At 41.2% G+C, this 23,466-nt stretch overlaps 1 protein-coding gene across 3 annotated transcripts in view; it reads right to left on the reverse strand.

Moving 5' to 3' along the window:
* BBS1 (Bardet-Biedl syndrome 1) overlaps positions 1–23,466 on the reverse strand; it is a 105,837-nt gene that overhangs the window by 64,041 nt on the left and 18,330 nt on the right. For all 3 annotated transcript variants that reach the window (XM_033954726.1, XM_033954729.1, XM_033954728.1), the window contains 5 exons: positions 21,771–22,043; positions 17,188–17,234; positions 8,862–8,900; positions 8,611–8,683; positions 8,003–8,134 (listed from right to left, as the gene is read on the reverse strand). In XM_033954726.1, the coding sequence (XP_033810617.1) occupies positions 8,003–8,134; positions 8,611–8,683; positions 8,862–8,900; positions 17,188–17,234; positions 21,771–22,043 (564 nt within the window). The remainder of the gene's footprint in view (positions 1–8,002; positions 8,135–8,610; positions 8,684–8,861; positions 8,901–17,187; positions 17,235–21,770; positions 22,044–23,466) is intronic.

Raw genomic sequence — 23,466 nt, forward strand, 5'->3', positions numbered from 1 at the left:
TTTTACAAGCTCTTTTGAAAACAAAAGGTAAATATAATGAATTAACTTCAAAAATGATAAGAAAAGATTTGTTTTCCAAGCAAACAGTGTATTATGGAAATTCTAATAAGGCGGGAAAATTATTGGCAAATTATCTTAAGGCAAAAAAAAGGAGAACTAATATTAATGGAATAAAAGATGATAATGGTATAATAACAAATCAAACAAATATAATATTAAAACAATTTTTAAAATTTTATAAGGACCTGTATTCTTCCGAACCTTATTTGGAGAAACAAAAAGATGGAAAAAATTTTTTAGATTTAATTAATGGACCTAAAATTCCTGATCATATAAAACGAAGTTTAGAAGAACCTATATCATTAAAAGAATTAGAAACAGCATTGAGATCTCTTAGAGTTGGATCCGCTCCAGGTGGTGATGGTTACACAGTAGAATTTTATAAAACATTTCAAAATATCCTTTCCCCACATTTATTAAAATTATATCAGACACAACTTATAAAAGGTAATATAAAAGGTACTATGGCTGAATCAATAATAATTGTTTTGCCTAAGCCAAATAAAGATCCTACTTTGGTTTCAAACTACAGGCCTATATCTTTGATAAATGTTGATAATAAACTTTTGGCGAAAATTTTGGCTTTGAGATTAGCCAAAGCTCTCCCACATATTATAGATATGCATCAAACGGGTTTCGTTGCTAAAAGACATTCCTCCAATAACTCTAGACTATTATTTCACATGCTAAACTTATCAAAAAAAATGGATGAACCGGCTTTTACAGTTTCATTAGATGCTGAAAAAGCATTTGATAGGGTAGAATGGAATTTTATGTATCAGGCTTTAGAATGGTTTGGTATAGGTTCTGGATTTATACAAATGGTAAAAACATTGTATAGCTTCCCGATTGCAAGATTAAATATTAATAATAAGATATCTGATGGTTTTCAATTACAGAGGGGAGTTAGACAAGGCTGTCCTTTATCTCCTTTGTTATTTGATGTTGTATTAGAACCCTTATTGTTAGCAATACAGCAAACGAGGGAGATACAAGGTATTCCATATTCAGATATGGAATATAAAATTTCGGCTTATGCGGATGATATTTTGCTTTATTTGAGAAATCCAGAGTCTACCTTATCTTCTTTATTGGAATTAATTGATAAGTTTGGCAAATTTTCAGGTTATAAAATTAATTGGAATAAATCTGAAATTATACCCTTGAATGTTCATTGTGTAAAAGGATTATTTGATACTTTTCCATTCATATGGAAAGAAGAAGGATTTAAATATCTAGGCATTCAAGTTAAAAAAACAATTGAAGATACTGTAAAAGAAAATGAAAAATATGTATTAAAAAAAGTTACGGAGTTATGTGAGCAAATGGAACCCATTACATATTTCTTGGTGGGGAAGAGTTCAAACTATTAAAATGATGATGTTGCCTGTAGTTTGCTACCAAATGAGTATGATACCTATTTATTTTCAGGGGTCCTTTTATAAAAAGCTTAATAGAATTTTAACAAAATTTCTTTGGCTTGGTAAGACACCTAGAATAGCTTTAGTAACCTTACAAAAATCAATTAAGGAGGGAGGGGTAAATTTTCCAAATTTCTATAGGTACCATCAAGCCTATATTCTACGTCAGGGTATATATTGGATCCTCCCAGAACTTATAGATAATGCACCAGATTGGTTATATTTGGAATGGCGCCTTATGTTTCCCCTAAATTTAGTTCATTTACCAAGTATTAATATACCTAAAAGATACAAAGAAAATAAAATAATAATGGATACTTGGAAAACATTGAGATTTATTGATAAATTAACACCCATCCCAATATACAAATCAACTAATCAATCCATATGGATAAACTCCAAGATCAAAATTGGCGGAGCTCAAATCCTTTGGAAGAACTGGATTATTGCAGGCATTAGATCTCTAGATGATGTTATTTCAGAAGGTAAACTGCTGGATTTTTCACAATTGCAACATAGATTTGGTCTTAATAAAACACAAAGTTTTAAATGGTTGCAATTGAAGCAGGCCATTCAGGTTGGGTTCCCTGAATGGAAATCATTAAACAATCAATATAGTTTAAAGTTCTTATGCTTTAAAGCAGACTTCCTAGGACATCAAGCCGCATTGTGGTATAAATTAATATCTGGATATTTGAATAAAAAACCAAAAAATGGTCTAAGAGACATTTGGAGCATTGAGATTGGACATCAAATTAATGTATCTCAATGGCCACTAATTTGGTCTTGGAGAATGAGATGTACAGTGTCAGCATCTATGAGACAAACATGGTTCTTTTTATTACATAGAGCTTTTTGGACCCCTACTCGTTTGCAAAAATTAGACAGTTCTAAGTCTAATAGATGCTGGCACTGTAATCTAGAACCAGGGACATTAGATCATTTATTATATCATTGTCCTTATATTAAAATTTTTTGGAATTCAATTTGGCCACAAATTAATAAATTAATGGAAAATCATATTGCAATATCATATGATACAATTTTATTTGGAACAATGATGAGAATAAAAAGTCAAATTTCACCAGAAAATAATAAGCTTTTATTAATTATGACAGGGGTTGCCATTCAACATATAACTAACAATTGGAAAAATTACAACAACCTAAATTACACATTTTGGTGGAATACAATATGTCATATTTTTAAAATGGAAAGAACAATAGCAATACAAAAGGGGACATATACTAAATTTATAAAAATATGGGGGCCATTGACAAAATACTGTAATGAATAAATAATATGATGTTTTCTTCTTCTTTTCTTTTTTTAAGGATCTTTTTTATGACACACATAAAGGGGGGGTAAGAAAAATTAATTTATACATAGTATGTTATAATATATTATACAAAATGTAACGTATGAATAAAAGGTAATAAAAGGGTGGGGGGAGGGAAATGGGAAAAAATTTGTTTAGATTATATTGTATTAGATATAAAAAAGTTATTGAATATTTATCAATTGTATTCTAATATGTTGTATACTTTTTATAAAAATTTGAAAATTAAAATATTATATTAAAGTAATGAAAGGGAGGGGGGAGGGTGAGGGGGAAAATCAAATTCAGATATATAATGTATTAGATATAAAAGTGAAAAAATGCATTTATCAATTGTAATTTATTATTATGTACACTTTATGAAAAATTAGAAAATAAAAAATAATGGGAAAAAAAAAGATCAATAGATAAGAATACAATATTTATATGATATTTTTGATTGAAATTTTTGTGGGAAGGGTGGGTGGGGAGGGAATAAATTTATGTATTTACGATGACAACAGAAAGAAATTCAAGTGATGTGTAAAAGTTTTAAATGATGTTATATTGTGTACTTGATGTAAAATGAAAAATGAATAAAGAATTTGGAAAAGAAAAGATTATTTAGACCATTACTTAGCTCACTTTTTTGATTTATTACAGAACACGCTTCATCTTCTCATCCCCCCTGATGCAGCCAACAGCGAAATGCTGGTTACCACCGTCGGAGGAGGAAGATCTCTTTTGAACAACTAGCTCTGCAAAACTACTGAGCCATACAATTAGGTGCAGCACATAAGATAAGTAGCTGTTGCCTTTCATAATAGCTTCATATGAACTGTGACTGATTTCAAAGTAAGCAGAACTATTCATTAAGTTAGCTAGAGTCTTTTTGACATTTATGAACATTTAAGATTGAAAAATTTCATTGACTAGGAAGTTTTTTTACAAGCTGGTGAGTTGTTTACCCTTTCTAGTCTTTTAGCAAGATTCATTCTGGCTAAAGACAGGGATCTGAGGCTTCTTCCTCCTTATAAGAAAGACAATTTTGGTATACATTTATTTTTTGTTTTTTGTGTAACCATTCTAAGAGAATAGAGTAGGTATTTTTTGGAGTCAGAATATCTGCCCCTTGTTCGACTCCCGCCTTTTTTTTCCATGGGAATTAGTAGCAGTTTAATATAGGAAAAGTCTCAGAATTTGAAAACCCCACTATCTCTTTAAAATATTTCTGAATAAGAATATCAGGTGCTAGTAAATGAGATAGAGGGAAATTAACAAATCTGAGATTTTTAGAATGGTAAGCATTCTCCATAATTTCTCATTTAGAATGAATAACACATGAATCTTTTACAGCAGAAGTAGAAACCTGCTGTAAAGTTGAAATTTGGGTTTCCATTAGAGTAGATTTCTTATCCAGGATTACTAGGTTGGAATCAACATTTTCAAACTTTCGGACAACTTCTTGTGAGAAAGAAATTGATTGCTTAACAACTGATTTTAACAAACCTTCCATCCTCATATTTATTAACCACAAGTCTTTTAAGGTAATATCCCAAGGATTCTCAGTTACATAGAAACATGATGGCAGATAAAGGCAAAATGGCCCATCTAGTCTGCCTATCCGCAGTAACCATTATCTCTTTCTCTCTCTGAGAGATCCCATGTGCCTATCCCTAACCCCTTGAATTCAGACACAGTCTCTGTCTTCACCACCTCTTCTGGGAGACTGTTCCTTTCTGTAAAAAAGTATTTCCTTAGATTACTCCGGAGCCTATCACATCTTAACTTCATCCTATGCCCTCTCATTGCAGAGTTTCCTTTCAAATTAAAGAGACTCGACTCATGCACATTACATTACATAACATAGGTATTTAAACATCTTTATCATATCTCCCCTCTCCTGCCTTTCCTCCAAAGAATACAGATTGAGATCTTTAAGTCTGTCCCCATACGCCTTATGATGAAGACCACATACCATTTTAGTAGCCTTCCTCTGGACCGACTCCATCCTTTTTATATCTTTTTGAAGGTGCGGCCTCCAGAGTTGTCTCCTTCTCTTCACTTGAACCCTCTAATACCGATAAGACTTTAGGTAGTGAGGAAAATATTAATTTAGAGGAAAAATGTGAAGCCAAAGGAGACTCCGAGATATCAGTGGGATCTAATATATGACCCACTTCACAAAGATAATGGTGGAAAGTGGAGGAGTCCTTTCAAGGGAACTTAAAGAAGCTCCTGAAGATAAACTGGGATCTTGATTTAAAATTTGTACATTGGTAGTTGGAAGCAAATGACGATCCATTGGACCAGATATTGCAGGAGTAGAACTCTTTGGTTTTACCTTTTTTCTTACCCGTTGGAAAAAATTAAATTAAAAGATCTTTTTTTTTTTCCAATTCTTTATTCATTTTTCATCTTACATCAAGTGTACAAAATTAGATCAATTGACTCATATACATCACTTGAAATTCTTTCCTATTATCAATTTCAATACATAAATTAAACCCCTCCCCCACCCTCCCTTTCCACAAATATTGTAAATCAAACATATCATACATGTAATACATTCAAAAATATTGTTTATACCAATAATATAGCAATATATCCCCCTTTCCCATTATTATAATTATATTTTAGTGTAAAAAGGTGTCTAATCATTACAATATGTTATCAATGGCCCCCAAATCTTTTTAAAATTATTATGATTTCCTTTTTGTACAGCAAGTTTTCTCTCCATTTTGTATATATGGCATAACGAATTCCACCAGAAGGTGTAATTAAGTCTGGTGTAATTTTTCCAATTTCTGCTAATATGTTGAACGGCAACTCCTGCCATTATTAATAAAAGTTTATTATTGCTAGATGAAATTTGACTTTTTATTCTCATGGATGTCCCAAATAGAATTGTATCATATGATAGAGCTACATGTTACCGAAGTAGAATATTTGCCACAATCCCTTGCGGTTCCAAGGGGCCTAACATGCCCCAGAGGGCACGCCCCTTTGGCCATGCCCTGCACCAAGACAGAGCCCGATGACATCATCGTCTTCTCAGGTGCCTGCAGGAAACTTCAGGCAAAATTCCCAGCAGAGAGAGGAAAAAGCAAGCTGCTCTGCTGCTGCTGTCCAGGTAAATCAGTCACCTCTGTTTACCAGCACTGTAGGTAATTCCACAAATGGAAGCATCTGTGGCATCTTTTTCTGCACCAAGGTGACGGACCCCAATGACGTCACCATCCATCTCCTCAGGTGCCTGCAGGAAACTTTGAGCACTACTCCCGGCAGAGAAAGGAAAAAACAAGCTGCTCTGCTGCTGCTGCTGTCCAGGAAAATCAGTCACCTCCGTTTACCAGCACTGTAGGTAATTCCACTGTCTTATGTATCCTTGAAAAATCACTCCACCTTCACCAGGCAGAGAAATGCAATTTGTAACTTATGCTATCAATGAATCCACTTTAGGAGGAACAAACAGCTGTTGAAAATCAGGAGTTTAATAAACAAAGTTGGAAAAAAAAAAGAAAATCAGGAGCCATCGGGTACAATTTGGCCATAGTTCTGGCAACCCTCAAGAGACCCTCCTGGGACTCCCAATACTCCATCAGCATCTTTATAATGTCAAGATGTGAAGGAAAAAATGTGGTCTAAGCCTTAGAACTGCTCATGACAGAAATCCGAGCATCAGAGGTCTGCGGGGATTCAAGCTTTAACTCCCACAAAAATCCTGTAATGACTTTCAGCAAGACTGCCGGCTTAGAAAAAGGCAGCACACCAAAGGGTCCTCTCGCTGGTCCAGGGCTACCACAGACTCTCTTCTGGTGGCCCTCACATGAGACCCTGAACCTGCTAAAACTGAAGATTCACTCTGAGGGAGTAAAGGCATAGATTCTGATCCCCAGTCCAGTTCTTGCGGATGAACTTTCATCAGAGAAATGGCGCTCTGTGAGGATAAACCCTCCAATGGAACCACCGGCGAGACCCCAAGAAGGGTGCAGGTTGCCCCCAATAATTCAGATAGATTTCAAACATTAGACATACAAAATCAGGGGTAAAGCCCTGAACAAGATGCTGAGAGGACCCCTTCAGGGACTCTTCTTGTTTTCTCATGTGCTCAGTGACAGCTGCATATTTACACTGCGCTGAAGACGTCAAGTCCCCAAAAAACAAAGCCACCTGCGATTCCATCGGCCCAGAGGGGGCTAAGCCCATGGCTCTCATCCCCCTCATGTGTCCAGAGGCATGTGAAACATGGATGCTCCTCAGCCGGCCATCTGGTGCAAATCTGGCATGAATAAGAGGTAAAACAGCCTGAGGAGTCCATCTATAGTAATTTTAATCAAACATAGAGACTTTTAAAACCAATCTGGGAAATCCAAGATGGCTGCCACAGTAGAGTTTTAGCCCCAGAAAACAGCCTGGAAGCTCTATATTAAAACACAAAAAATAGTTAAAAGAGGTTTTTGGAGGTAGGGAACTTAAATACTTGCCCAAGAAACCTTTAAAATTGAAATTTGAGACCCTCCTGATGTCTCCCATAGACAGCAATAGACTGTACTCACAGTTCCACATGTTGACGGGGGAGGGAAAATGCAGCCAGCACCTAACATGGGCCAAACAGCCTGCACTCCAGCTCTGGAACCCAGCCAGGAGTGATCTTTGCTATTAAGGGAACAGTCCCCCTGTGCCTCCCAGTTTGTTAAAGCAGGCTGGCTATGTGGGTTCCCTGTAAAAGAGCTGCCCTCTCAGCTACAGACTTCAGCCACTACAGTCTGTATCTTCTCCCAGACAGAGCTGTCTCAGTAGCTTTGGGGACCTCTGGAGTACTGTGAAGCCTCAAAATTCAGACAAAACCCCCCAAATAATAAATCAACAGCACAGCAGCAGCGTGTAGAAAAAACAAACAAACTGAGGAGCTACACCACAGCCAATGAGGCAGGAAGTGGAGCCGAGAGAGAAAAAAATGTAAATGATTCCTTCTACACACCTTGCGACTAGACATGAATAACCTACTGGTTCAAGACTCGTATGCCTTTTGCACTAGAAGTGGTAGTTAGTATATGGTCTAGTATTAATCTTTCTTAATAATTATCTTGTCTCTTACTTGACACAGATGTGGAGATTGCATCATTTTGGAAAATGTGGTTGACCATATTTTGTTGAATAAAAATAAAAGATTACCTTTGCTTTATTTTTGACCTCTTACCTTGGTCAGGATAGTAAATGCTTCTGGGTCAAGGATAAGAACCTCAGCACTCTCTGTGCCTATCACCAGGCAGCTGACAGCATCCTCATCTGCCATGTTCTTCTTCAGGGTGCCCATGCAGGTGATAACAGTCTATGTGGAAAGGGACAAGTGCTTAAGATACAAGCTATGAATAACAGACCACAAAAGCATAATAGTAGGCAGGACATTTTGCTAAATGATTCCCCAGCATGCACAAAAGCAAAGAATTTCTAGAATGGGAAGTAGTTATGGAGAAGTTGCAGCTGGCTTTTGGTCATTCTGGAGATGAGGACAGAAGAGGAGCCAAGGGGTGGCTGGTTGCGGTGCTTGAACATGGGAGGAAAACGAATTAGGGGAATTGAGGGATATTCCTGATGAGACAGATGGGAAGGAAACAGGAGAGAAGCCTCACAGCATGAGGAATGCTCACAGAAATAAATGGGAAAGAGGTGAGAGGGAGATCTTGCAATAAGAGGATGCTTGATGAGAGCCAGATGAGTAGTAGCAAAAGTAGAGAACCCGATGGAAACTGGATGGGAGCAGTTATAAAGACAGAAATAATGTTGGTAGGTGCACTGTATCCTTACCTGGCGCTTAATTGGGTGGTGTTTGTGCAGATTAACAAATGACTCCATTTCCTCCTGCTCGAGCATCAAGAATCTGAGGGAGGAGAGCAGGGTATTAGGGCAGAATGCAAAATCTCCACAAAATACCCAACTCTCTAATTCTTGCCCCCTCCCAACAAAAAAGCAATTTCTGTACATCTTCACTCATGGTGCAGGGTGTTTTGTTATATTCTAGTGCCCCAACATGTGTGTCTCAAGCAGGCCACCTTTACCTTAATGAGCGAACAGATAGAGGAACATCAGCCTTGTCCCTGGAGGAAGATAAAAAGAGACAGACAATCTGAAAACTTCTCTGTTGCACAAGCATGATCAGGAAAATATGAAAAGGTGGACTGAGTCCAAGGTATCAGACAAGGAGCAAGATACCACAACATCCTGATTCGTATGTTATCAGATATTGGCTTAAACCAGGGGTTTCAAAGTCCCTGCTTGAGGGCCGCAATCCAGTCGGGTTTTCAGGATTTCCCCAATGAATATGCATGAGATCTATGTGCATTCACAGCTTTCAATGCATATTCATTGGGGATATCCTGAAAACCCGACTGGATTGCGGCCCTCAAGGAGGGACTTTGAGATCCCTAGTTTAAACCAAGTTGTACTGAATTGGTTTAGTAAATTCCTCTCATTGAGATCTTACGAGATATATTTAGATGGTGAGACTTCCTCCACTTGGAACTCCAGCTGTGGAGTGCCAGAGGGCTCTCCGCTGTCACCTATCTTGTTTAATGTATATATGACTTCTCTGAAAAATTTTTGCCTTTCATCAGCAGAGACTATATATACCTATGCAGACAATATTTTCATTTTATTAGACATTGATCCTAATCATAACAACCTGGTCCCTAGTATAGACTGCTGCATTTCTAAACTTCAACTTTGTCTATTCAAATGAAACTGAATGCTGCCAAAACCAAATTGCTTTGGATTGGGCCAAAATTAGAAAACCTCCCTTTCTCTGTTACATTAAAAACAGGTATCGCATTACATATAGATTTTTCATCTAGAGTCCTGGGTGTCATCTTGGACTCATCATTTACATTTAATAAACAGATAAATTCCTTGATAAAAAAGTGTTTTTTAGTCTGCGCATGTTGAGGAAGGTCAGATCACTATTCCATCAAGAACATTTCTCAGTACTGGTACAATCCACTGTGCTTTCTCAGCTAGATTATTGTAACTCAGTTTATCTGGGCATTAAGCAGAGCAGTCTAAAACAACTTCATTTAATACAGAATACTGGAGCTAAGCTCATTTTTGGGAAACGAAAGTATGATCATGTTTCCCCTTTGTTGATAAAGCTTCATTGGCTCCCAGTTCGCTTTAGGATCCAGTTTAAATGCACATGCATAATCTTCAAGCTTCTCTATGGAATATTTGATCCTTTTGTCCCCTTATGTTGGAATACCCTTAGCTTTGCCATTTGAGAAACACACAAAGATATAAGTTAGCCTTCCCTTCCTTTAAGGGAATTAAATCTGCTGGGAAGTTCAGTCGATCTTATGTTTTCAAGTTTGTAGAGATCTGGAATGAACTTCTTGACTCCATTAGGCTTTTAGGCCAGCTGCAATTATTTCGTAAACTCCTGAAAAAACTTTGTTGTTCTCGCAATTTTTAAATGGTTTAACTACAACCTCAACGAAATGATAATATTATAGTTATTTTTCTTATGCTTTTCTTATGTACTTTAGTTTTTTTATGTTCAAACAATTTTTATTGAAGGAAAGGACATGTACAACAGGTACCCACAGAGTAAGATATGCCATTCACAAATAAGAGTTTGCAATACGCAGGGCCAGAACTCTGAAGGCTCCACTTCTTCAAGCTCTACATACAACATCATTCCTTCAAAATTTATATCTTATTATCAAATAACCTATGTCAAACCCACAAACAAATAAACCATAATAACAGGAGAAAATAATCAGGTACAGGTCATCAAATCCCACAGTCCCACCCAAACCACCCCCACCCCAAAACCCCCTGGTCTAATACAGACACAAGGACTCCTTGCCAAAACAGAAGTAAATGCCCCCAGGGATAGAAGAAAGAAAAGAGATAAGAAAAGAGAAGAGAAGAAAGAGAAAGGAAAGAACACCTGGTGCCTCCTCAAAGATGGAACATGCCCGGGCCTCAGAAAGAATTACAAAGAATTCAAAATGTCACTTCGAGCCCTCGGAGATAATGAAAAAAGGTAAGAATTCCAGATTCGAAGGAAGAGACGCTTTCTGTGTAAGCTGAAAGACGCATCCTTCCGCTCCAGCAGCAGCAGAGCATGCAAGCGATTCCTCCAAGCCCAAAAAGAGGGCAAAGTATCTCCAATCCAAACAGATAGAATTACCTTCTTCCCCAGCACCCCCACCCGTCTCATAAACTGCCGCTGCCCCGAATCAGGTAAACAGAAGGCCTCATATTTATCCAGCAGGAGACCGGCTGCCGAAAAGGGAAGCGTCAATCCCAAAACACGCTCCACATAAGATAGAACCTGCCTCCAAAAACGCTTGATTTTCACACAAGACCAAAAGGCATGAATAAACGAGTGAGGTTGCTGGAGACATTTGGGGCACAAAGGAGAATCCGTAAAACCTGAATAATACAACTGACTCTTCGTGAAATAGCCTCGATGTATAACCCTAAACTGACACTCCCGAAGATCAGCATTGACAGACACTCCTGGTAGTCTAGCAATCAAGGAAGAAAGATCCAAAGCGTCCTGAGCTATCCCTAGATCTCGACACCAATGATCCTGTAATACGGTACGATCAGTCGTTCCCAACCAACGCCTGAAATCTCTATAAAGGCCAGAAACCGTAAATCCATTTTCCAAATAAGGATCTAAAAGTGTTGTAAATTTGTCCTCAATAGGAAACGCCAGCGCAGCTCGGGGAAGAGAATGAATATAATGATGGAGTTGTCGAAACGCAAAGAAGTCACCCACAGCAAAAACCCCAGACCGGACCAAAGCATCCCAAGACATTAAAGAACCATCAACTTGAAGCACATGGGTAAGTAACGTAAAATCCCGGGACGCCATCTCACGAAAACTAGCATTCTCCATGCCGGGGCTAAATTGCAGATTTCCCTGAATAGGTAAGTATCTAGTAATCGTGGGAGTCCCTTTCCAGGAGTCCAGCACAAAAGACCAGACGATGCGTAGAGAGTGCAACAACAAACTTCCCCGAAGTGACACCGGTAATTGAGAACGAGGGGCCTGTACCAAGGACAAGATGTGCCAAGGGGCAAAAAATTCCTTCTCATAGGGTTTCGGAGTAAAATCCTGGCGGTCCGAAAGCCACTCACCCAAATAACGCATCAAACAAGCAGCATTGTATAACCGAAAATGCGGTAGCCCCAAGCCCCCACCCTTCCAGTCACCAAACAGGTAACGCAACGCCACCCGCGGACGCCGTCCCCCCCAACAGAATCGAGAAAGCATAGAATGCAATTTAGTAATATCCCGTTTCAAAAGCCATAACGGGAGTAACTGCAAAGTATAAAGCCATTTAGGAAAAAGAACCATATTAAACAAATGAATCCTGCCCGACAGGGACAAAGGATATGGAGCCCACCGAGCAAAACACTCAGCCGAAAAACTTAACAGGGAGTCAATGTTGACACGATATAACCCAGAGGTACACGGTGTCAGTATTATCCCTAAGTAACGAAACGAAGAGGAAGCCCATTGAAGGGGAAAGGACCCAGGCCAAGAGTCCCGTACTGATGAAGACGTGGCCAACGCTAAAGATTTGTCAAGATTAAGCTTAAACCCTGAATAATCTCCATATTCCTGAAAAGTGGCCATCAGATTGGACAGAGAGACAACGGGGTTCGAGATATGAACCAGGAGGTCATCCGCAAAAGCCGAGATTTTAAATTCAGAAGAACCAATGCGAATACCGGAAATAGTTTTATTAATCTGAATATCCCGAATCAAAGGGTCCAACGACAGAGCAAAAAGCAATGGGAAAGAGGACAGCCCTGACGCGTACCACGACATATGGGGAATGAAGAAGAACAATGTCCATTAGCCCAAACAAAGGCTGTAGGGGAATGATAAAGTACCTGAACCGCATCCTGAAAAAAACCCGTTATGCCATACCTAGTCAAAACCTCAAATAAAAAGTTCCAGGAGACCCGATCGAAGGCCTTCTCAGCATCAAAGCTGACCAAAAGGGAAGATATATTGGTTCTCTCCACAAATTCCAAAGAGGCCAATATGGATCTAATGTTTTTCACACTAGTACGCCCCTGCACAAACCCCACCTGCGGGGAAGCAATCAAATCAGGGAGAACACAGGCCAGCCTGTTAGCCAAAACCTTGGCGAACAATTTAGCCTCCACATTCAGCAGCGAAATAGGGCGATAAGAGGAAGAAAGGGTAGCATCTTTCTGGGGCTTCAAGAGCACTATTATTTGAGCAGAAGTGAGAGAATCCGGGAGAGCACCCCGATGAATGGCGGCTGTGAAAGTATCCGCCAAGACTGATGCTATCGAAGGGTGTAGGAGTTTATAAAATTCCATCCTGAAACCATCCGGTCCAGGGGCCTTCAGTAAAGAACCCTTCTGTATGACACCGGACACCTCCTCAGCCGTAATAGGGGTATTGAGGTTAGCCACCGCCTGAGCGGATATACACGGAAGGGTAATACCGTCCAAATACACAGAGCCCTCCATTAAATCAGATGGTTGAGAATAGAGCTTCCTATAATAATCATAAAACACTGCATTAATCTCGGCATCCGTCCTGACCATATCCCCCCTTGCCGAGCGGAGCTGTAAGATATGAGTACGACCCGTAGATCGACGGACCACCCTAGCCAAGAGTGCCCCACTTTGATTCCCATGTCTGAAAAATTGATACTTATAATAAGCAAGCGACTTGACTGCCCTAGCATGCAACAGCTCCTGAAGTTGACTCTGGGTGGCTAAAAGCCGAGAACGCAATGAAGAAGTGTGAGATTGACTGTAAAGCCGACGGAGGTCACCAACCCTACGTTCCAATTGCAAAATTTCCCTATCTCGAGCACGACGTTGATGACTGGAATAAGCCAAGATCTCACCGCGGAGCACTGCCTTCGCTGCCTCCCAGAAGAGAGTAGAATCATTCCGATGTTCAATATTATGGAATTGATAGTCAGACCATTTCTGAAGTAAGAACTCCTGAAACTTCGGGTCCTTGTACAATCGAAGCGGAAATCGCCAACGGAAGGAGCCCGGGGAAGAGATATCCAAATGTAGGGTTAACAAAAGCATGGTATGATCAGAGACGTCAAAGGAGCCAATTGTGGCCGATTCAATTTGAGAAAACAAAGAGCTAGAAGTCAGCCAGTAATCAATCCGTGATAAAGAGGCATGAGCCCTAGATATGTGAGTATAGTCACGCTCACCTGGATGAAGCGTCCGCCAAACGTCAAGAACATCTAAAGAAGAACAAAGTAAAGAAATACCCCTAGTAGGCTGCATCCGATCCTGAGGAGCAGGGAGCGACTTATCCAGCAAAGGATCATGAACACAATTGAAATCCCCTCCCACAAGTAATGGAATATCAGAATGTTGGCCAAGAAGACGAATAAGTGAGGAGAAAAATCGAGATTCATAATTGTTAGGCGCATAAACATTACAAAGAATCAGGGGTTGACGATGAAGAAGCACCTTAGCAATGATATACCTACCCCCCGGGTCTGCCCACTGCTCTTGGATGACAAAGGGTAACCCCTTCCGAATCAGAATCAGAACCCCCGCCTTCCGATCGATCGCCGGTGCTCCCAAATGCTGACCAACCCACCAAGTTTGAAGCTTAGCATGCTCTGCCGCTGACAGATGTGTCTCTTGCAAGAAGGCTAAATCAGCCTTCTGACGGTTCAAGGCTCGTAAAATTTTTTGTCGTTTAATAGGTGAAGTGACACCATTTATATTCCAGGAAATACATCTAAGAGGCTTCATGAGAAAATGTAGAAGGATAATGAGCCGGTACAGAACCAGAAATAAAACCGAGAGCAAGGTCGTCCCAGCCAGCGACCCGCTCCCAGCTCCTCAATCCAGACCCGAGTTGCCACCAATGGACAGAAGGCCAAATACCAGGTTCCAGGAACACGAAAGAAGAAGAAGAAGAAAGAAGGAGGAAAAAGAGAAAGAGAAAAGAAGAAGAGGTAAGAACAAGAGGAGAGCCCAGCACACCCTCCCCCCCACCATCCCTCCCCCCCACCATCCCCACCCCTTCCCTCATACGACCCACTAGTGGTCTAAGGGCCCTGTGCAGCAACTCCCAACCCCCTCCCTCCGCAGACTATATCTGCCAACCTCCAAAGCGGGAGAGAGAAGGAGTCACGCACAAATGTGAACAGGGCCCCGAGTCCCCCCAGTCCCAAACCTTCTATCCCCATACTCCACCCGCCCAGATCACAATCCACATAAAGAATCCCCGGAATAGTTCACACCTGACCATCCCACTGTACCCATCCAGAACCAACCATGAGCATATGATGGATATAACATCTCAAGTAACAAGCAGAAGCATAACCCAACCCAAGTAGCGCCACCAGACATCCAGTAATAGAAATGCGTCTCTCAAGGTACACAGAAAGAAGTCCCTAAGAGTCCCCTACAGACACCCACTGAGACACACATACTCCTTCAATGGCACTGTTTTCACCATCCACTCCCAAAAGGTCAAATCCAATATAGACATTCGTACCATAACCCCAGCCCAACACCAATCGTCCATCCATACCCCCAACACACAGGACCAAACCGCATCCATACAGAACATAATAAATGACTGTTCATCCAGAGAGTCCTGCGATTCAAAAGAACGAAGAACCAAAGTCTCGAATTTAACCACCGGACCCAGCTCCACAGGTGGATCCACGCCAGGTGAAGTCTGCATCAACCCAATCTGAAGCAGCACAAGTCCTGGCCAACGACTAATCGCCAAGCGTTCAGATTATGCAGCAATAGGGGGCCATCCGGAAATACCCCGGTTATTCAACAGCAGCAGAGGCCAGAGGGGCAAAAGCCCGGACCCCATAAACAGGACTTCAAGTGCACGCAGAACCATCAAGCTGGCCCTCAAACAAGGATCCACAGGATAGAACAAGCAACAAGCCAACAAGGAACAATTGTGAATCCATGTCTAAAAGGAGAAAGCCGCTCAGCATCCCGCCCTCTGGTCAGCCAGGAAAAATCTAAGGTCCTTGCTCAAGCAGCGCCAGGACAACACCTCAGAAGCAGAAATACCAGCACAGAAAGGAAAGTTTCAGGGGACCGAGGAAGGTCCAGCCTCCCCAGGCAAAGAATCCAAATATGCCTGAGCATCGTCCGCTGATGTGTAACTTTTCCATCCTGTAGCAGTCCAGATCCGCAATTGTGCCGGATAGAGCAGCTGGAACCTTTGCTGACGATCAAAGAGAGCGGAGCAGACTCTAGAAAACCGCTTCCTTCGCTCCTGCAGTGCTGGAGAGTAATCCTGGAAAAGACGAATCTGTGTTCCTTCAAAGGTAAGATGGTTGCGCTTTTGACGGTACTGTTTCATCAATTCCACTTTATGCGCAGAGTTATGGACTTTGAAAATAGTGACCCGTGCTCTGGTGTGGTCTTCACTGCGCCTCCCCAGGCGGTGGGCCCGATCCAGCCGCAAGATGCCCATACCTTCAGGAAGAGGTAATGCTGTGCGAAGCCAGGATTCTAAGGTAGTGTGCAGCCGGGAGTCAGACACCGTCTCAGGTAGACCTATTAGACGAAGATTATCCCGTCTCGAGCGGTTCTCGAGGTCTTCGATTTTATCTGCCTGTCGAGCAATTAGTGTTTTAAGTGAGGTCAGATCTGCCGACGAAGCAGAGTGGGCCTCCTCCACGTGCGCCACCCTGGTTTCCAGTTCTCCGGTCCGGCGCGTTGTTTCCGTGACCAGGGACTCCAAAGAGGAGAGTTGACCCGACAGCTGCTCAAACCTGGCATCTAGAGCCCGCACCACCGAAGCGGAAAGAGCAGCGATATGCGCCTCCGACAGCGGGAGCTCAGGACCCGCGTCTGGTGTCCCGGTCGCCATCTTAAGTTCAGCGCGGTGCAGTCGCGCCTCCCGATCCTTCGCTCCCCGGGTCACTTTGCCGCTCATTACAGGGCTTACAGGCTGGGCAAAACGGTCCATGAACTACTCCCACCAAGACACAGGGAAATCGCAAGAAAATTTGCACTCGTTGGGACAAAAGAGGACCCGGGACCCCGGAGCTCGAGCAGAGCACGTCTTGCTCGGCTCAACACATCACGTGACCCCCTGTACTTTAGTTTTTAATTAGTTCTTCCTTCTCCTATGTTTTCTGCTATGTACTCTAGTCAAGCTCCACTGGCAGATGACCCGGTATATAAACCAAAGATTAGACTAGATTAGATACCACAGGCAGGGAGTGTCAGCAGCCTGCTGGGCTGAGTGCAAGGTACTGCAGGCTGAAGCTGAGATGCTTCAGCGCTCTAAAAACAAAGTTCTACACTAAATGCCAGGACATGATTACAATTCAGATTTGTAAACGGATTTCAACTATCACGTACCTGATCCCCTCCAACATCTCTTTGAGAGTCATGGGGTCGATCATATCCTGCAAGAAGACTAAAAAAAATTATTGTTTGCTTATAAGATATCCATAACTGAGAATCTGTACTTAACAGTCAAAACTACTACAACAGACTCCGCCAACTGTGAACTGGAAATGAGAGAAAATGGTGTGCTACCGTGTAAGATGAGGACAGAGCTAAGAAAGGTCATAAGAGCAAGTTTGATGCATAGTGCTTTACAGAAAATACCTGCTAATTTTCCTCGAGTACAATCAGACCAGTCCAGAATGCATGGGTTTTTTCTGTCAGCTAGCAGATGAGAGACTTAATAGCTATGAACTCTGTGTTACAAAAAAATTCACACAGGCAAGAGCCCAATAGTACCTCTATAACAAAGCCAATGTTGAACATCCTAACTGTGAACAAAACTTGCTGTAAACTGCCTTGGGTAAATCTCTTCAAAAATGTGTCAAATAAAATATACAGCCTATTCAATATGTATAAACATACCACTTCATAGGAACAGTGCCTCCACTAGCATCGTTTTTTCTATAAGAAACAGACTCAGGAAAAGGCCAAAGGCCTTTACCCGAGTCTATTTCTTATAGAAAAAACGATGCTAGTGAAGTATTATAGAGGCAGTGCTAGTGAAGTATTATAGAGGCAGAGTGAAAAACCCGGAGTGGATTTTTCGACTAAGAGAAATAACCCTACTGTCTAGAACAGTGGTTCCCAACCCTCTCCCACCAGGCCAGTCGGGTTTTCAGGATAGCCCTAACGAATATGCATGGAGCAGATTTGCATGCCTGTCACTTCCATTATATGCAAATCTCTCTCATGAATATTCATTAGGGCTAGCCTGAAAACTGGACTGGCTTGGTGGTCCTCCAGGAGAGGGTTGGGAACCACTGGTCTAGAACACAGGTGTCAAAGTCCCTACTCAAGGGCCGCAATCCAGTTAGGTTTTCAGGATTTCATCCAATGAATATGCATGAGATCTATTTGCATGCACTGCTTTCATTGTATGCTAATAGAACTCATGCATATTCATTGGGGAAATCATAAAAACCCAACTGATTGCGGAACTCGAGGAGAGACTTTGACACCCCTGGTCTAGCATGTCTCACTTACTGCACTGGAAAGTTTATGCACATCATCTCCTACTCTTAAGAACTGACTCCAGAGTATCCCACTCCCCAAGATGACCACTTCAATAGCATGATAAAGCCGGAAAGCCTTAGAAGATTTATGCATACCCTCTAGAATAGGATCTCCAGAAGAACTAGACTCCTGGAATGCAAGCTCTGCAATATTTAACTTTCAAACCTGGGAGTTTCTCTCTTGAGCAGGTGGACCACTGTTGATCAATGGATGAAAGAATTCAAGCTGAAGCTAAATAAGGAAAATCAAGTCTTTTGTGCTACTCCAACTAAACTTAAAGAGGAAAATTTATTATTAGGTTTACATTATCCTATTCTTTCTACTATAAAAATACTAAGAGTTTATTTGTACATAAATTTGACTATGAAAACACAGGTTGATTCGGTGATTAAGAAGAGTATTTTTGTACTTTGGAAGTTGCGCTTATTAAGAGCTTGGTTCCATGATTATGCTTTTCAATTGTTAGTGCAATCTTTGGTTTTATCTGTATTAGAGTAACATTGTTTATTTTACTGGTTATCAAAAACACTTTCAAAGATGCAATGAATTCAGAATGCAGCAGTTCGATTAATTTTTAAATGGAAAAAAAACTGATCATGTCACACCTTATCTTTTAAAATTGCATTGCCTTCCTATAAAAAGCCAGGACAATTTTTAAATCTGGTTGTTTTTGTTATAAAGCACTTTATGGTTTACTACCTAGTTATCTGATTAAACAATTTTCTTTTAATGTTTTAACATGTTCTTCCCGAAATTACACCTTTTTTTGTATTCCCTATAATAAGGGGCTGTCTGAAAATGAAATGTGGAAAAATGTTATCTTAAACGACATTGAGTAAGCCGATTCCTTTGCGGGCGGATATTTTGGGTTTTTCCCAAGTTACTACATTGGGTTTGTCTAGAGGGGGTAACTTGCTGTTCCACAAGGCATCCTTTTGGCCAGAAAATGTATCCTTGTGTTGTGGCGACAGCACGAGGCGCCTAGGGTAACGATGTGGAGAAATGAACTGTTCACTCTATTAAAATTTGAATATTTGGATGTGCGTAAGGGTGGCCCTGGTCCCTGGCCGATATTTCGGAGAATCTGGCCCCTGTATGGGACGGTCTGTCCCATAGAGCCAGAAGTTCTCTCCTGAACTTCTGACACTGGAGTGCTGGGGTGGGGGGATGGGTCCTTTAGGTCTCCATGAAGGATCAACATGGAGGTTCTTGCGTTGTCTGCTGTTGACTTTGCACTGTTGTTTTGTTTGGCGTGTATGTTTGTAAAGCACAGTTACTTACCGTAACAGGTGTTATCCAGGGACAGCAGGCAGATATTCTCACTAATGGGTGACGTGATCCAACGGAGCCCCGATGCGGACGCCTCACAAGCAATCTTGCTTGAAGAAACTCAAAGTTTCGAGTCGCCTGCACCGCGCATGCGCGAGTGCCTTCCCGCCCAATGCAGGGCGCGTCTCCTCAGTTCAGATAGCTAGCAGAGAAGCCAACCCGGGGAGGTGGGTGGGTCGTGAGAATAGCTGATTGCTGTCCCTGGATAACACCTGTTACGGTAAGTAACTGTGCTTTATCCCAGGACAAGCAGGCAGGTATTCTCACTAATGGGTGACCTCCAAGCTAACTAAAGTGGGATGGTGGGAGAGTTGGCAACTTAGGAGAATAAATTTTGCCATACTGTTTGGCCAAACTGTCCATCCCTTCTGGAAAAAGTATCTAGACAATAATGAGAGGTGAAGGTATGAACTGAGGACCAAGTGGCAGCCTTACAAATTTCCTCAATCGGTGTCGATCTGAGAAAGGCTACAGAGGCTGCCATTGCTCTGACCTTATGGGCTGTGACCTTACAGGGAAGGGGTAATCCAGCCTGGGCATAGCAGAAAGAGATACAAGCCGCCATCCAGTTGGAGATGGTACGCTTCGATACAGGTCGTCCTAACTTGTTAGGATCAAAGGAGACAAAAAGTTGAGGAGCGGTTCTGTGCGGTTTGGTGCGTTCTAAATAGAAAGCCAAAGCACGTTTACAGTTCAGAGTATGAAAAGCTGATTCTCCAGGACGAGAATGAGGCTTTGGAAAAAATACTGGAAGTACAATGGATTGGTTGAGATGAAACTCCGAGACTACTTTAGGAAGGAATTTCAGATGGGTGCGAAGAACCACCTTGTCATGATGGAACACTGTAAAAGCTGGGTCCGCAACCAACGTTTGAAGCTCACTGACTCGTCGAGCAGAAGTGAGGCCAATGAGAGACACCACTTTCCAAGTGAGATACTTCAGATGAGCCTTGTCCATTGGTTTAAATGGAGGTTTCATCAGTTGAGTAAGAACAATATTGAGGTCCCAATCCACAGGAGGTGGTTTGAGAGGAGGTTTGACATTGAAAAGTCCTTTCATGAATCTGGAAACCACAGGATGAGCAGAGAGAGGTTTCCCTTCAATAGGCTGATGGAAAGCAGCAATTGCACTAAGGTGGACTTGGATCGAGGTAGACTTGAGACCAGACTGAGAAAGGTGCAATAGATAGTCCAAAACTGAAGATAAGGAGGAAAGTTGAGGCTCCTTATGATGAGAAAAACACCAAGCAGAAAATCTAGTCCATTTTTGGTGATAGCATTGTCTAGTGGTAGGCTTCCGTGAAGCTTCCAAAACATCCCTCACAGATTGAGAAAACTGTAGAGGAGCTATGTTTCTCAATCTTATCAACATTATTATAGAGAACTTTTGAAAACCTATTTGTTTAGACAATTTTTGGGGAATGATTAACTGAATGTTAAGCTGTATTATTTAAATATGTACTTTGCTGTAAATGTACCATTTTCTATGTGAACGGCATAGCATTGTAAGATTTTTGTGGGAAAGAAATAAAGGGCTCCTTTTACTAAGGTGCGTTAGGGCCTTAACGCACAGAATAGCGTGTGCTAAATTGCCCCGCACGCTAGACCTTAACGCCAGCATTGAGCTGGCGTTATTTTAGAAGCGTACCGCGCGGTAATTTCGTACGTGCGCTAAAAATGCTAGCACACCTTAGTAAAAGGAGTCCAAAGTGTTATATGTTATATTGTATGTTATTTGTTATGTTATGTTATCTCCTTCAGCAACTGCAATCACTCCTTCAGCTAAGGAAGTTCTACCCCAAGCACTGCCCACACTACAGTAATCTAAAATCCTGTCCACTGACATCATTGAGCGAACTCCAAATACTCTAAACTTGCCAGCCATGGTCTTTTTGTCAGGCTCAGTCAGATGATGTCAGCTCAGAGTGTCTGTCTCCATCTGCTGGCTGATAAATGTAATCCACATGTTCTGGACTAGTCTGGTGAATCAAAAAGGAAATACGAGCTATGGATAACACATCAGTGTTTTCAAATCATTAAAAGGGACAATGACATAACCATACTTCTGCTGCACCATTTGAAGTCGGTACCTGTTTGGCTTGATTCCACACATCCTGTTCTAGCAGGTTGACATCCAGAGCAGGCAGCGTGAACTTGAAGTAAGGCCTCAGATTTTTGTAGACGTAGATATAAGGGCCAGATGCCACAGCCACAGCTGGAGTTCGGGGCTCATTCTGGTCCATGAGGAAGGTAACCACACCAGTTGGCAAGTCCAGGAGGGCATTCTCAGTCATCAGGCTTGTACCCTTGTATACTTTCAGCTTCATGTTACACAGCCCAGTCCCCAGATCCCCCACCACCAACTGTAGAAAAATGAAATTTTAATAGCAATAGGACTCTCCAAAAGTAGCAAACGAATTGGTGGACATTACGTTACATTACATTCTGACTTATATTCTGCCAATCTATTAAAAATCGTGAAAGTGGATCAATAAATAGAAATAAATAGAAATACGCCACTTACTAACTAGAAAGCACTAACACGACGGAAGAAAAAGGCCTCAGGTATTATTACGGCAGAGGTGAAGCTCAAACCACCTCCACCCACATCATTGGCCCAAAAAAACTTTAGTACAGATATTGCCACCGTTTAAAGAGCACGATTTGAAACCACGTACCATGTATCTGTAGTTAATATTTTCCTGTTATTCCGTTCATATTACATCATGGATCTTATGGTGGACTTGAGAGATTATGCAATATTTCCTATGTAAAATTATGAGATTTTTTTTTTCTGTTTCTTTTGCTGTAATCACTTTCTGTACAAGTTTTATCTTGATTTGTTATTTGAAATCTATTAAAAAAAAAGCACAATTTGAGATTGGCATATAGAAGAGGAGCGAATTTAAAGGAAGAACTGAGCCCTGCTGTTTTAAGGGGCATAGATGTTGAAGATGAAAGACACATAGGACATTCTGCTTGTGGTCACTGCATGAATTGTGCAATTATGGTGACATCATCAGTATTTATTAACCCTTTAAACCATAAAAAATATGTTTTTAAGCATAATACAACCTGTGCTACTGATTTTGTAGTATATTGCATAACATGTCCTTGCTCTAAAGTTTATGTGGGCCAGATAAGTAGACAACTAAAGATAACATTGAACGAGCATAGAAGTGCTATCCATAAGAAGGTTATGCATGCACTGATGGTACAACACTGCTTGGATTACAACCATGATTTTTTTCAGCTTCGGTGTAGTGCTCTTGATCATACAGAATGAGATCAACGGGAGGGGGGGGGGGGGGGGCCACAGACAGTTGCTTCTTCAGCGAAAGGAGCAACGGTGGATTTATGAGCTATAAAGGGATAAAGGGTTAAATGTGTGCATTGATTAGTATTATTTCTACTAAATGTTCAATTTGCAATGCTTTTGACAAATGATAACAAATGAGCCGCGCTTCTTTGAAAACCAATCCTTGTTTGCCAGAGCTGAGCCAGCCTATTACAAAGGAGCGGCCGACGTTCTCCACGTGGTTTGCGTGGAGTAGATTGTATGCTAGAGGAACCACTATTCGATAGGACGCTGATAAGAATAAGAAAGCAAGCAAGTATGGCAGTAAGTACAGCGGCTGCTATATTCATCATCTTTTGAGATATCATAGATATATACATAAAAGGATTGTATATGCTTTTTTACAGAAATATGTGGGATAGTGAAAGTGCATAAATCCCTGAAGAAACGGTTGTTTACCTTGAAACGTTGGCTAGTATTCTGAATCA

The sequence above is a fragment of the Geotrypetes seraphini genome, chromosome 8, assembly GCF_902459505.1.
Source record: "Geotrypetes seraphini chromosome 8, aGeoSer1.1, whole genome shotgun sequence".
Lineage (NCBI taxonomy): Eukaryota > Metazoa > Chordata > Amphibia > Gymnophiona > Dermophiidae > Geotrypetes > Geotrypetes seraphini.